This window comes from Sitophilus oryzae, unplaced genomic scaffold, assembly GCF_002938485.1.
Source record: "Sitophilus oryzae breed Bouriz unplaced genomic scaffold, Soryzae_2.0 scaffold_1441_pilon_pilon, whole genome shotgun sequence".
NCBI lineage: Eukaryota > Metazoa > Arthropoda > Insecta > Coleoptera > Curculionidae > Sitophilus > Sitophilus oryzae.
Genome location: NW_022146106.1, coordinates 773,177 through 790,086, shown reverse-complemented (window position 1 = coordinate 790,086; position 16,910 = coordinate 773,177). Strand labels below are relative to the sequence as shown.

Genomic DNA, 16,910 nt, shown 5'->3' with positions numbered 1-16,910 from the left:
ACCACTGTCAAGGATCTTGTCGTTGGACAGACTATACTTATACTCCTTTCTTAATATTTTTATTCAAAGGTTTAGACGCTTCTTCAATGTCCAGTCTGTTCCCAATCACGCGTTGAATAAGTTTTTGTGTGTTAATGTTTGTAAACAGGTCACTTTTATATAATATAATCTCTCATCCGTCAGATTTACACTTGAAGTGAAACTATATTTCTTTATAATTATAAAAATAAAGCAAGTGAAAGTGTTTTTGTTTGCATTTAGTTGGAAAATACCTTTATCTTTTTAATTACACACTTAAATCTCGATTGTAGCTAAGGCCTTTTTCCTTAACACGGCAGTATACTCTATGAAATATATTATAGGGTATACTCTGACCAACAAGAAAATATATGACAGTGACAGTTGATTTTTATATCATTTTTTGCATGTCGTCTGTCAAAACGTCCCTTCTTCCAGTTGAACAGACTATTCTAAACCAATTAATCAATACAAGCCGGTCTTTAGTTTCTTTAAATATGTAGAGCATTTATTTAGCAAACATTTTATTACCTTAGTGTCTTTTGAAACTTTGTCAATGGACATGAGAGCCCTCGGTGGAATTGCAGGACTAGGAGAATGTGGAGAAGTTTCTATCACAGGCCTGTTTATAGTAGCATAAATATGATCTGATATGCTTGTGCCACAAATACTGTTATTTCCAGAACCTGTATATATGTAGTCGTAGTCGTTGTAGTACTCATTGTACACACTACCACAAACCGAGTAAGCGTCATCCCCTAAATAAAAATAAAGAAATGGCATTAAAATTAATATGAACTAAATCATTTTAGAACATATGAGAAGTAAATAGTCTACGATGATATTGTGTATTACCGTTGATTGAAGAAATAAGATGCGCAAGCTCATCGACGAATTCGTGACACAAAAGGTGTCCGCGATGTATCATGGCGTCAGGGTGTTCGAGATTTAGTTTAGGCCTGCACCGCTGCGCGCTGATCGTCGCTTGCAGCGCAGCGGGTAAAGAATACTGTACCGTAGTTCTACTTTTAGTCGACAGAGTGGGTGGTTGCCGGAGACAGTGTTGCCTGTACTACGGATTAATCCGTAGATTTGCGGATTTTAGGTACAGTACGTTAACAACACGGTTTTAGGTACAGTACGTTAATAAAAGCTAAGAATTTCCATCGCATGACTGGCCCATAGTCCATAGCGGGCAATATAATTATAATAATAAAGAAATATATATTAATCAAGATATTACAGTGCTTTTTGTTTCGTCTATTCTTTTACATGAAATAAAAAATCTGAAGGATAGAAATATTTTGTTATATTTAGAATATTTATTTTTGTTGTTTATTCTATGTATAACACGAATAAATTTTCAATACATAAACGCGGATTTTTCATCCAAAGATATTTTCGTCAAACATATTACAGATATTACACATTTTAAACTGGCGCTTTCAGTTCACTGTCGCTTTCAGTTCCACACCGTCTTCTGTATGCCTTTGCTGGCCGAATTAAAGAAAATGGGTGTTTTATGTGTTGGTCGCAGAACGAGTGGTGGCTCCACCGTATCTTCCCAATTCTTTCAATCAACGGTATTACCATATGATCGAAAAAAACGGATTCAGATCTGGCTTTGAAATAAAGATTGCTGTCATTTTATATACAAAATTATATGGTGTTTGTTTCTGAAGCTAACTTGATGCCATTTTTTTTTAATTGTACTGTATATTTGTATAAAAGCAAATTATAAATTAAAACTTTCTGTAAAGGTACAAAATCATTGTATTACAAATGTTTAGAAAACTGTAGTTATATATTTGAAAAAAAATTAAAGCAAAAATCTATCTTGTTTTCTAGACGTACATACAATATAAATTTAAAAAAAAACTATACTTTAGTTTATTGCTAACAAAATAATCAAAATCAGATTAGGCAACTAATTCAATCATTGATCGCTCCGTAGTTTACTAGTTCAATTTCCTAATGCAAGCTCAGCTAAGGATTCATTCGGACATATTCGTTTGTAAGAAGTAAATATAAAATTAAAAAAAGACATCTCTGAAAATATTCTTTTCGTAGTGTTACATAGTTTTACATGTTTACTTATCTTCATAAGTGTTGTTTCATTGTTTGTTCATTTATTTTCTGTTGTTAGACCTTTAAAAAATTTGTGTATCGAAATATTAAAAGTTACTAGAATATAGAGTGAGTGGGGCGTAATTTCTAGGTAAATTACTGTAGGTAAATTACTTGGTAACATTATTAGTGTAAGTAATCGACATCTGATATCTTGTAGGTTCAAAATTTAAATGCATCAATACTGCATATCACTATTATTAAGTTATTATATTTCTATTAACTGATTAATAAATACGCAAAGTAAAAAAAATATTTATATGTACAGGGTATCCCATTTTCCTGTATTATACAGGGTGGTCTGAAATGTATTCCGGAAACTTCGGCAGCATATTCCGCAGATAAAGATAAGTAAAAAAGTTCGTATATATGTATGTTCTAAATTGCTTAGTGTCGGAGATACAGGCTGTAGAAGTTTCGTTTTTTTTTCGATTTTTTCAAAATAATTTCTGAAGTAACGTCAGGATTTGGATTAAAATTGGTATCTAGAAGTTTTTTGACGTGAGACATTTGATTTTGATGTCAATATGAATCCTATTTGCAGGGGGCGCCACCTACATGTGTTTTAACTGTTTTGAAGAGTAATAACTTTTCGTCCGTAACTGTATAAAACTACTGAGTGAAAAAATACAAATTTCTGTGATATTTTACGGAAAAAATGTCTCTCGATAAAAATCGCTACGAGCAACCGTTCTCAAGATATTTAGAATGGAAGTAGTCAATACATGTCATTATTGACAAAAAGTAAACATGTTGAACATGAACATGAAAAGTAGATAGTTATTTTACTGAACTGATAAATTTGGGAACTTTTTATTTTTTTTAATTAATCATAATTTTTTCTTCGAAGAAATGATGATAAAGCAGTTTCGGTTGAACCGAAGTCATTTCAAATTTATGATTTCAGTCTAATAACTAATTAGTCAACATGTTTAATTTGTCAATGATGACAGGTATTGATAACTTCGATTCCAAATATCGCGAGAACCATTACTCGTAGCGATTTTTACCAAGAGACCTTTTTTTACGTAAAAAACGTCGGGAATGTATATTTTTTTACTCATTAGTTTTATACAGGTACGGATGAAAAGTTATTACTCTTCAAACCAATTAAAAAATATGTAGGTGGCGCCCTCTACAAGGAGTCATATTGACATCAAAATCAAATTGCTCATCATTGACGTTACTTCAAAAATTATTTGGAAAAAATCGAAATAAAAATGAAACTTCTACACCCTGTATCTCCGAAACTAAGCATTCTAGGACAAACATTTATAAGAACTTTTTTTCTTATTTTTATCTGCGGAATATGCTGCCGAAGTTTCCGGAATACAGTTCAGACCACCCTGTATATAAAGATGCGGTTTTCACATGTGCTTATTTTTTATGACACTAAAGTTGCTACACACAGATTTGCCCTAGCCCTCTTAGTTCCGGAAATACAGAGCTAATTTGAAAATTCTCAATTTTTCAATTCACCGTGTTATACAACGCGAAAATGGGACACTCTGTACAATTTTATTCCGGGAGAACCATTTTTTGAATAAAATTAAACAATAGCTTAATTATAAACCCATCAATTTAATATGAAAACTATATAAAACTTTCATCTCACAGACCATACTACTGAAGAATGTGGGTCATTTTTAACTTATATAAAAATATACCTGTTTTGTAGATTAAAAATAACACATTTTACTTTCATGCATTGATAATATTTTATTGTTACTCTTTCCGATAATCGACGTGCTATTGGAATTTGGCATTGAAAAAAAAAGAACTCTGATAAAATATAAAACTACGGTATAAAGATCTAAAGCCCCATCTACAAATAATAACGTTTTACCATAAAGTAAAAGCATGAGTGCAGACGAAAAAAAAAAGATTTTAATTAAATTGAATTAATCGTCTAGAGGACTACCGGGATTATTCAGTTTTATAACAAAACTGTCAGTTTGCTTACACTGAAAAGAATATAAGTAAATTTACCAAAAATAATTTAGGTATATTAGAGCATCTTTAAGAAGCGACGTTTAAAAATCCAGTATTTTTGCAGTTTCACAACATGTAAATTTCCAAAAAAAATTCTTTAGAGATATTTAATGATTATTACTGAATGATACTATGCCCACAATTAGCTTTGCTTGTTTACATTCCCGGTTTTTCTTTTCGACTTCACTAAATACAATGCTATAATTAATAAAACCGCAGGTAAAACCTGCAGCTTTGATCCCCCTCATTCAATGTCCTTTGACGACTTTCTGGCCCAATACAACAGCGGTGAGAAGGCTTGCTATGGTGTAACCAAAGAAGAACAACGAGACGTCTTTTCCGTGCCTCCCGATCTCGCTCCCGATTATTCGCTCGCTCACTGTGTGGCTCGAGATTTGCGAATGTTCAGAGGAATAGCTGCGACGTTCAATGAAAAGTTTGGGCGCGTCGGAGAACTACGCCGACAGGATCCAGACTTTGGAAGCATCTTGAGGCTAACCGACATTGCACATGGTCAAGCAAGACACATCTTCTACCTGGTCACCAAGGAATGGTCACCGAGTAAGCCGAGTTTTCTCAATCTATAGAAGACCCTGATTGAACTGAGCTGATTAAACAACATTATACGATTAGCCATTCCGAAGCTGGCGTGTGGACTCGATCGTTTGAGTTGGCGTACAATCCAAATCATGATTGAAGTCCTGTTTAGATTTACGGGAATCGAGATCCTTGTTTGCTGTTTTCGAGCTCCTTGTTTGCAATTGCTATTTTCGTCGTATCGTCAAGTAATTTGAATATACCACATATTATTTAGTAATATACCACATACTATTCCAAATAAGATCGGAAAGACATACCAAAATCTGCCGATAGCTCTAGCCCACGGCCACACAGAAAGCGATTTTTACGTTTTTAACGTGAAGCGTCTTTAGCGACTAAAACAAAATAACAGGATTATATGGGAGTGGCCCCACCATAAGCGTGTCGAGTTCGGCGTGTCTCGCAAAAAACGCAAATGAAAACAAATCAGTTTGTTTTCTGTAGCGTCTTTAGCGATTTCTAAGATGACACCCCGTCATAGGCGGACGTTATATTTATTAATACAAGAAAAATAAATTAAATAGTATGCATTTTTTTTTCATTTTAGGGTATTATCTAAAAATGTTTTTATAGAAAACATCTACTGTTTAGGAAGATTCTATTAAATTCAAAAATTGGAAGGAAATGTTTGAAAAAGTGTAGTTTGAAATGTTGAAAAAGTAATAAATTAAAGAAATTTTTTCTTACGCGTAAAAACTAGTTTTTTATGTCTAAAAAGTGTTTTTTTCTGCGTAAAAAAGTTTTTTTAAGAGAAACAAATAGTTTTTGACGCGTAAAAATAGTTTTTTACCTGTAACAAATAGTCTTTTACACGTAAATTTTTTTTTTTTGAGTAAAAAAGTTTTTTTCCCAGAAACAAGAAGTTTCTGACGCGTAAAAATTAGTTTTTTACGTGTAGCATTAGTTTTTTACACGTAAAAAATATTTTCTTTGTGCGTAAGAAAGTTTTTTTACCAGAGACAATAAGTTTTTTGCGTGTAACAAATAGATTTTTACACGTAACAAATAGCTTTATACGCGTAAAAAATATTTTTTTACATGTAACAGCTTTATTCGCGTAAAATAATAAAAATAGTTTTTTACGTATAACAAATGGTTTTTTACACGTAATAATTTGATTCACTTTTAAAAAATTTGTATTAAAATATCAAAATTTTTGATAAACATGTGGACTGCTCACAAATACACGTCGCGTCACTACGTATTTCTAAGCCGTTAACACGTTTCGTTACAACTAACTCGTGTGTCAGGGCCATCCCGCTAGCTCGTATATCACGGGTTTGAATTTTTACTCCCAGCGCGCGTAAAGAAGTCGTTTCACTCTCAAATGTTTTCAATGACCATCACGTCCAAAAATTGCATTAGCAACTAGAAATATTTATTATTCTATTATATAATTATAATTATTTATTATATTATATTATAATTATAACAAGTACGAACCACAACACTACAACATAAAAAAACTATGCACATATAAACTAAGATTCGTAAAATAAATAACAAATAATAATTATTATTTTTACACACACTAATGGCACTAGCAGTAGATTGTGTTTGTCTCCGAATATATACCCCGGCCCGTCCACAATTCAATCCCAGCATCTTTTATCTTCGTCTCTTCAACGCTAACGGCGCCGATCTCGCCTATCTCTTTCTCATAGGATTGATTGTTGGACGGGCCGGGAATTCACGAGCTTGCGACGCGCGACTTTACTAATTGACATCTTGATAGAAATTGCAGACCTGCCGCGTCTTTTGCGTGTTTTTAATGGACACAAATCGAAAAAAAGCGCTTAAAACGGTAAAATCGCAAAAAGCACTTGAGACGCAAAACGCTAAAAACGCTTTCTGTGTGGCCGTGGCCGCCGGCGCCGTGGGCTTATTTTGTTTTAGTCGCTAAAGACGCTTCACGCTAAAATCGCTTTCTGTGTGGCCGTGGACTTTAGTCAAGTCAAGTCGATTCAGTGCGCATCCTCACTGTCTAGACTCACGTCTAGAGAACTACCGTGAGTTCTCTAGACGGTCTTGTTTTAACCGACAGGCAAACCGTAAGATAAAACGTCATGTGTAGACAAGGCTTAACATCTAAAATATATAGCGATAAAACGTTGACACACACACATAGGCTTTATGAGCTGTTAAAAATGTATCTATCATAATAACTATAACTATAAAAAATTAATAATAAATACTTACGATAATAGTCGGGGCTCATGGATGCGCCATACAAACTGGGATAGAGGCTCTGCGAATCAGATAAAATAGGATCAAATTCTTGTAAAATACTAACTCTAACGCTATTCTTATCGTCTACGGCGGCGAGATCAATTAAATTAGTTTTGTTTAGTTCGCGTTTCTCTACCGCCTCATCTTTAGAATCGACTTCCGACGTGTTCGTCGGCGCTTTCGGAGCAGTCGATAATTTGGAATGTTTACTGGATGATTTGGGAGGTAGTAAGATGGGCGGTTGTCTGTGCTGATTTTTAGGTGGTAAAGCAGGTGGAGGCGGCTAAAAGAAAAAAGCAACCCATAAAACATTTTAGTAACAGTGAAATATGTTTTAGGTACACATACACACAATCAGATATATGAAAATTCAAACTTTCTGAGATATTCCTACTAAACACTGAAGAAACAAATTATTCCTTAAAAGTAATAATATTGACATTTTGTGCTGGATGGATATACAATTTTGGATATAAATACCGTATGATCGAAAAAAAAAACGGTGTCTCTTCGTTAACAGCCACCTGACTTTAAATTATCCACACGAAATCCATAAAAATAAGATAATTATTATTAAAACAATTACAAGTATCTCTCTCTTGCATTTGTTTTATTAATATTCTCAGTAAATACATACAATAGAAGTTCGACATAACGGTTATCATAATGTCACTTTTTAAAAGAAAAAATACTTTGAATTTTTATAAACAAATATATTTATTTAATTTAACAAAAAGATAAAAGTTACTATACCTGTTAAAATTAGTAGTAAATATTTCAGAAAATTCAAATTAAAATAAACATTCCAAAGTAATATATTTATACTTAAAATCTTTAAGTTAAATAATATTTTAAATCTGCAGAAGTTTTAATAAGTTTCCTGTTAATAAACAAATAACAACATTACATTTTATTTTATTTACAGTAAAAAGTGATACAAATTTAATTACAAATTGCTGATAATATCGACTGGGAAATTTTGTGAACTGATGTGTATACAGGGTGTCTTTGGCTGAAGCTTGCATCAGAAGCTGCATTTAGAAGTCTAGAAAATTAAAATACCTCAGTAGGTGTTTTTTTACATATCAGTGTATCACGATTATCTTTCGATTAAAAATATTTTTAATATGGCGGCACTTCCGGAAGTACCGAAAATTGAGAACAGCCTTCTTATTTTAAATGGATACTACTATTTTTTATTAGATATTAATTTTTAAATTAATATTTCATGAATTTTGATATCACACACTCTACAGGGTGGTCCGAATTGTATTGCGAAAACATCGGCAGCATATTCTGCACATAAAAATATGTAAAAAAAGTTCGTATAAACTTATGCCCTAAAATGCTTCGTTTCGGAGATACTGACTGTAGAAGTTCAATTTTTATTTCGATTTGTTCCAAATAATTTTCTATCTAATAAGATGGTATTTGGATAAAAATTTATGTCTGGGTGTTTTTAACATGAGAAATTTGATTTTTTGATTTTCGATGTTAATTGGACTCCTACTTGTAGGGGGCACCACCTACATCTTTTTAACTGTTTTGGAAGAGTAATAACATTTCGTCCGTCCCTGTATTACACCATCGAGTGAAAAAATATACATTTGTGCCCTTTTCTACGTAAAAAGGTCTTTTGGTAAAAAGAGCTACGAGCAACAGTTCTCAAGATATTTGAAATCGAAATAGTTAATACATGTCATAATTGACAAAAATAATATACGTTGGCAGGATAGTTAGTAGTCTGAAATTATAAATTTGAAATGTTTTTTACCAACGACACAACAGAAACTTTTATGTATTTTGTTTTCTAGAAAAATTGACAGTTGGGTTTTAAAACAGCTTCTGTTGAACCTTTGGTATCAGAACGTTTCGAAAATTATTAATTTACTCAAATATCTATCTACTGAACATGTTAATTCTTGTCATTGATGGTATGTATTGATTATTAAGAAACCAAATATTTTGAGAACGATTGCTCGCAGCGACTTTTACCAAGAGACGTTTTTTATGTAGAAAGGGGCACAAATGTAAATTTTTTCACTCAGTGGTGTAATACAGGGACAGACGAAAAGTTATTACTCTCCAAAACAGTTAAAAAAGATGTAGGTGGCGCCCCCTACAATTAGGAGTCATATTGACATCGAAATCAAATTTCTCAAAATGTTAATAAACCCCCCAGATACTAATTTTCCAAACTGACTTTCTGAACTAAATTCCTAATACGGAATTTAGTTCAGAAATTATTAGGAAAAAATCGAAATAAAAATGAAACTTCTACACCCTGTACCTATGAAACGAAACATTTTAAGACATAAGTTTATATGAACTTTTTTTACTTAGTTTTATGTGCAGAATATGCTGCCGAAGTTTCCGAAATACAGATCGGACCACCTTGTATATCTAAAATTAGCCGTTTTGGAGAAGAAAAATAATTAACTAAAAACTGTTTGTAAAAAAATCTCTAAATATAGCTTAAACGTCAAGTTAGTTATCGATACAATGTGGTTATTTCAAAAACATTGCAAAATTAAGCATCAAACAACATAAAACAATAGGTATACAGACCGGACCACCGTAGTAGTAACATAGGCAGAACCGGACGAATTAGCGTATACCCGTCCGCCGGATAAAAAGCAGGCGAAAAAATGCGATAAAATAAAAATAGGTCGATATGAGATAAGAATGTTTCAGAATTTGTATTTATTCGTGTTTTAATAGCCAAAACGAATACGTAGATTCTCGCGGCAGTTCTCGTGTAAAATTTATTTTTTAAGTAAAATAATGGATGTTTATGAAGTTCGTGAGAAAATTCAAATTGTAAAATGGTATTTTTCCACAAACTTTTGTAAACAGGCCAATTCCATCTTTATCTACTATATCAAGAGTTATTAATAATTTTGAAACACATGGGTGCGTGTTCCCACAAAAACACAAAAAGCCTGATGTGTTGATTAATGAAGAACAGGAGTTAAAGCAAGTGTTCGTTTGTGCTACAGCGGATCAAAATCCCACGTTTTCAAGTAATCAAATTTCAGATTTCTTTTTGTGGGGTTATGTAAAATCCAAAGTGTATGGTCATAATAGGGCTAATAGTCTGCTAGCTTTCCAAACTATTAGCCCTAATATGTTAGCCAATGTCAGACAGGGATTTTACGACCGCCTAGGCTTCTGTCTAGCACAAGAAGGTGGTCTTTTTGAACACTTGTTATAACTTTTTTTTATTTAGAGTAATATTATAGTTTTTTTTTTGGGTTTAGAGAATTTATTTATTTTTAGTTTTGGCTTGTAAACACACTCAAATAATAAATATTTAAGTATTTTTAAGTAGTGAAGGTAAGTAGTGTAGTTCCCTTAAGTAGTGAAGGTAAACACTTAAAATGAAAATAATAAATACACGGCACTCCTCGCGTCATATTCCCAGTCTGTCACGACCGACCCGTCCAAGCACAACTGCAACTGCGTACTGCCTGACCAGCCGACAAGCCGGCAGTGACTCTCGAGTACGAACGCAAAACGGGTAAACGTAAATTCGTCCGGCAACTTGCTATGTTACTAGTAGCCTGGTCTTCTCTGTATATCTGTTATATTTTTATTGCTTTGTTAAAAAATCCAGAAGGGTAAAAATGTTATTACAAATGTCTGTAAGATTGATATTAATACTAATCAACAGCAGGTTTAGTCGTGACTGACTAACTTAAGAAGAAAAAAAAATCAATTTTAGTGATGTTTGGTTAGGTTAATAAATCACCACATAGGCTAATAAAACTACTTTTTAAATTTGTCAAGCTTTCGACAAATTTATTCCCATCATCAGGACACTTTCTAAAATGTATAAAAAGACACAAAAATTTTGCAATTGTATAAAAAATACGTTTAGACGTTTAGAATTATATTTGAAAGACATTTTTTGGCTCAAAAATTTTTAGATATAAAGTAATTTCATATAAAATTTCATAAAAAAATAAATTTTACAGAGAATTATTATAAATCTATAAGAAAAAAATAGATACTATATATATAATTTAAAATAAGTAAGTTGCTATCAACTTCCCGTACGTAAGCTCAACCGGGGACATACGTATATGTGTGTTTCATTTAGACTCAAATTATTTAGGAACCTACATGTTTATAGAAAACAACAGCCAATCTTCTCGTTATAATTTTTAAAATTGCATTAAAATTATTCACATAGTTGAGTTCATTACATTATAGTTCAATCAGCAAAGTAACTAATGTAAAAATTAACAAAAATATATAATTAATAATAAAATTATTACCTAAATTACCTCTCATTGTTCATATCAGTTATTATCCGGCATATTATAATTAATATGAAGATTATTAAAGTTGATTTAACTAAAATAATGTCAATACTTTGGTGAACACAAAACACAACTAGCTGCAATTTAAAGTGTTTATTAATTACCCCAAAAGTAAATGGCATAAAGTCATTTCAAAACTATTAAAGTGAAAGCGCCATTAAAAATATACACCAATTGTAAGTTCTTTTGCGTTAGAAATCGATAAAATTAATTTTCATTTTATAGTCTGGATATTTATTACTGAACTAAAATACGATTCACGTCGCGTCGTGAAAAATTAAAACCACATGTGATTATGTGTTCGTAATGTCGTATTTATACTGAAAATTAAAACAACTACTTCTCTTTCAGAAAAAGTAATAGCATAGAAGTATCAGAAACAAATATTCAAAGATACAAAATTCAGTTACTCAAAAAATACATTTCCTAGTAGAGATAGTAGACTTTGTAGAGTACTTTTTATTAATTCATTTTGGAATACTCTGGATTTGAATATTCTTAAACCAAATTATGATTTTTTTAAAGGAAGAACAACAACCTATTTACTAAGCTTAAAAATATGAGTTAAAAACAAGTAGACCGGATTACTATATTTTAAAAATCTGGATTTTTGGTACAAAGAAAGAATGCTTTGATTTAAATGCACAAATTATTCAAATACACTTTTTACATAGTTATCCGATACTTAATCTAAGATATGGGTGTGTAGTTTTAAGAAACTCTATTCTAAGAGCAAAAATGTATTTGTTAATGAAATTAGTTACTTGAACCAAAATACCAGAACATCGACATACCGGGTGCGTTTCAAAAGTGGCTTACTTCTATAAGTTTTTTTTAATTTTTTCAGTTAAAAAAACGAGATTTGGTATGTTAGTATATGAGATAAATTAGGATTGATTGACGTATTCAATTGTTTTCTGTCACTTCCTGTTTCACCAGAAATGACTACAAGCACAGAATATCTAGCTACGCAACAGAAGCCTCGTTACATGTATAAAATCGTAGGTCTCAAAAGGAGACAGGCTTTAAAAGCCTGTCTCCAAATCAGATATTTTGATGTGGTAGTTTCACTACTACATAACAAAGGGCGATAAATTTAAAAGAAAACAGTTTTCTACAAACGAAATTTAAAAGAATTTTATGCAGTGTTGCCATTGTGTAATTTATATTGTAATATTTCCTGATAAAGCCTAGCTTCAAATTTGCTACATCATTTAAACATATTAAAATACATTAGAGATCTTTTTTCAAACGTTTAAGTATTTAACTTGCCATGTTAGTTGGAGTTAAATCTTACGAGCTGAATTAAAATCATTTCCTGACGTTTGATTCTAACTGAATCCTGAATTTTGATTGTAATTCGGCGACAATATAATAAGTATTGTTCTACTATTATGACACCACTTTCTGACGTTCGATTGTGTTCATACCGTATGATCGGGAAAAAACGGCGTTAGTGATGGCTATGAAATGAAAATCGCTGTCATTTTATGTGTAAATTTATATGGGAAATGTCATCGATCGTCTTTTCCCAGCTAACTGGACGCCGTTTTTTTTGGTATCATACGGTATTTGATATATACTTGCGTATTTTTCATGACATTGCAATATTATGGTACCATGAAGCATATCAAGTGATACCGTAATATAGTACCATATTACGATACATGGCGTTCGATTGGGCTTAAACTTGGTATATTACGTATCTTCAGTGACATTGTAATATTATGGTACCATGAAGCATATCAAGAGGTACCATAATAGTACATAGAGGTACCATATACGATAGAGGTACCATATACGATACCATTTCCTGGCGTGCGATTGGACTTCTACTTGGTATAGTAAGTATCTTCGGTGACATTGTAATATGATGGTACTATGATGCATATAAAGTGGTACCTTAATATAGTACCATATTACGATACCACTTTCTGACGTTCGATTGGGCTCATATTTGATTATACTTGCATATTTTTGATGACATTACAATATTATGGTACCATAAAGCATATCAAGGGGTACCATAATGTAGTACCATATGACGATACCATTTCCTGGCGTTCGATTGGGCTTAACTTGGTATAGTAAGTATCTTCGGTGACATTGTAATATGATGGTACTATGATGCATCTACTATGATGCATATATAAAGTGGTACCTTAATATAGTACCATATTACGATACCACTTCCTGACGTTCGATTGGGCTCATATTTGATTATACTTGCGTATTTTTGATGACATTGCAATATTATGGTACCATGAAGCATATCAAGGGGTACCATAATGTAGTACCATATTACGATACCATTTCCTGGCGTTCGATTGGGCCCAAATTTGATATACTTGTGTTTCTTTATAAAGATTTGTATAATTAATAATTTTAATTTATTTTATGAATTTTAATTTATTGTACGATGTCGTGACAGCAACTTTTATGCCGAACTAATATATTATTAATTGTACCTGTGTCACTTTTAAAAATCTACCTAGGTCTATATAAATAACGTGGCAAACAGAAAAAAATTGTTATTATAGTATTTTTTTAGTCAATTAACATTTTTTGTACTGCATTTTAATAAATCATTTCCATTATTATTAAACGTATATTTCATTACTAACGTTTCAGCATTAATAAATATCACTATCAATCGCCCTGTATATTATTAATTTTAAAGGTAGTTAAAGTTATTTTCTTAGTTAACATAATAGAGTAGTGTATATTAAAAATGTATTTTGAGAGCATATGCTTTCTAATAATATACATAAAATTAAAACTATTTTAAAAACCAAACGAATAATTAATATAAGCGTATCTGACGAGAAACGAAGAATAGAAAGAAATTATTATACACGAGAAAAAGAATGGGATGCCAATTAAAGTCTGTTTGAATCTGGCAACTGTGCATTTTTAGCCGAGCTTCAAGGCCGTCGACGTGCCGTCGATCTACGTCGATCCAGAACCGAAAGTTGAAAATTTCCAATTATATTCTGATTATGATATTGTTGCGCCATCTAGTATTTCATTTGTGCAATTTTAGCTCTTTCATTTCGAGTATTTTTCTGTTGCGTAGCTAGATATTCTGTGCTACAAGATTTGATTTTTAAATGGCACTCTCGTTACCTTATTCGATAGAAAATGACACTCAAATATATATTTGTCACATATCATATATCAACTTTTGACATTTTCGAATATGGTTTATTTGAAATTGCAACATGCGGTTCATAACGACAATTTGACTCAAAATACCAAGTGTGTGGCTGTGGTGTGTGGTATCAAATTATGTATTCGTAAAAAAATGCTTTTTCCAAATATACTAATGAGCCACCCTAGTTTCATTTGAAAAAATTGAGATATGATTAAAAATACGATTTGGGCATATTTTAACCGGCCACGACAAGACATTAAAAACATTAGATGATCAAATCTATTTTTTCAAAGCTCCTTGATTAAAAATTAGTGATTTTAACACAGCCATGGCACTTTAGATTGGAATTTAAAGTACACTTTTGTTTTAAGGGAAAATGTCGTTGACAAAAAAAAGTTGACATATGGTATGTAATTCTATTCAGAGTCATTTTCTATCGAATAAAGCAAGAAAATACCGAGGGTACCATTTAAAATTCAAAAGTTATAGTCATTGGCCGAAAAGAATCGGATACGTCAATCAATCCTAATTTATGTCGTATACTAACATATCAAGGTTCGTTTTTTAACTGAAAAAAAAAATAAAAAAGTTATAGGGATCATAGGTGTGAGCCACTTTTGAGACACACCCGGTATATGAAAGTCATGTGGCTCTTGGGACAAGAGTATACTCATGATTTTAGAATTTTTTTTTAGAATGCACACCACTTTTTTTAACACCACTGCACATTGTCATTGGTAGATATGCCAATGCGACAATGATTAGAATGTCACTAACGGAATTAGTACTGGGAGAATTGTCAGATCAGGGGCTTGGAACACCCTCAAAAAGGAAATACCACTCCTGCAACTCCCAGTGGACGATATGCCAAGAACGTACAACTTTGACAAACATGTCAATGTAGTATTGAGCAATAAGAAGGATTGGAAGAGCGAAACGCTTGCCCAGCAGTTAAAAAACCATACCATAACTTGGTATACTGATGCTTCCAAAACCAATACGGGAATAGGGATCGGAGTGTTTGGGCCGAAAGCTAAATACTCCGAACCAATGGGCACTTACCCTAGTATCCTACAGGCAGAAATCTACGCTATCGAAAGATGCGTACAACTTATCTTCGATAGGAACTATCGGAAACAAGAAATAGCCATCTTGTCTGATAGTCAAGCAGCGTTAAAAACGATCAACTCAGTATCAATCAATTCGAAATTGGTCAAAGAATGCATAGAGAAGCTGAATAAATTGGGCAAAGAAAACAAAGTCCTCCTACTCTGGGTGCCTGCTCACCAAGGGATAGAAGGCAATGAAAATGCAAATAATCTAGCTAGGAAAGGAGCGAACACTCCACTAACTGGACCAGAACCGTTCTGCTTTCCAAGTGGTAACCAACTCAAGGCGGAACTCAAGAACTTGGAAGATTCCATCCGCAACCTGGAATGGAAATCTTGCAACGGTCTAAGACACTCGAAGAAGTTTCTGAGGGCTTATGATCAAGAAAAATCACAGATCTTCCTGGGTCTGAGTAAGAACAATCTTCGGATTGTCACGGGGTTTTTAACAGGACACTGTCTCCTCAATGAACACCTCAGTAGATTGAAACTAAGAAGAAACGGCGAATGCAGATTCTGTGGGGAAGATGGGGAAACACCAGTACACCTCATCACTGAGTACGCCGAGACGACAACCATTCGTGCCATGAATTTTGGTACGACTGATATTGGAGATGGAGAACTGCCCTCTATAAAACCGTCCCAGATACTGGCTTTTGTCAAAGCCCTGGGACTGTATGATGAGTTATGATTCAAGAAAGGGGGACACAATGGATCTGTAAGGTCGAAGTGATTAACCCCCATCCCACTCATTCTAAATTCTAATACTCATGATTGAAGAGAATATTTTTATTTGTATAATGTGGTTTGTAGTAGGTATATTTCATTATACCACAAACTACATTATACAAATAAAAATATTCTATAATTTTTACTTATTCTAGGATTTTTATAACTCTAAAAATTCGATAATTCGTAAAATTTTCATTTCTATCGAGTGTTCTAAGACCTGCTATAAAAACATTAGACCGCCCTGTATTAACAAAATATTTTGATGTTGAGATATCCACGTATCACCTCGGTCTCGTAAAACCAAATTAAAAAACGAATGCCTTAAAATGTTTTAGAGCTGAGTCACAACGAGCTATAATTTAGATAGATATCTTTATTATTTATTACAAAACCTATATATATTTTATTAGGATATTAGTGTCACTTAATATTTCACACTTTTAAACAACAACATTTCTAATCACATATGCAGGGTTATTTACGGTTGATGGTAGGTTAGCTGTTTATGGAGAACCAGCGTTAAGTGTGGCAAAAATAATGCAAAACGGCAACAATGGTTGTTTTTTTTTCGATAGCCACGTACCCTCCAACAAACTTTTTTTTAGATTTTAATTCATTTAAGTA

The 16,910-nt window shown here is 32.5% G+C and overlaps 1 protein-coding gene across 3 annotated transcripts in view; it reads right to left on the bottom strand.

The window, feature by feature from the left end:
• The window catches only part of LOC115876959 (phosphatidylinositol 4-phosphate 3-kinase C2 domain-containing subunit alpha), a 103,584-nt gene that overhangs the window by 76,731 nt on the left and 9,943 nt on the right, over positions 1 to 16,910 (bottom strand). For 2 of the 3 annotated variants that reach the window (XM_030893005.1, XM_030893004.1), the window contains exons 5-6: positions 6,937 to 7,249; positions 550 to 776 (exon numbers count right to left, since the gene is read on the bottom strand). In XM_030893005.1, the coding sequence (XP_030748865.1) occupies positions 550 to 776; positions 6,937 to 7,249 (540 nt within the window). The remainder of the gene's footprint in view (positions 1 to 549; positions 777 to 6,936; positions 7,250 to 16,910) is intronic. The other variant, XM_030893007.1, reaches the window with a different exon arrangement.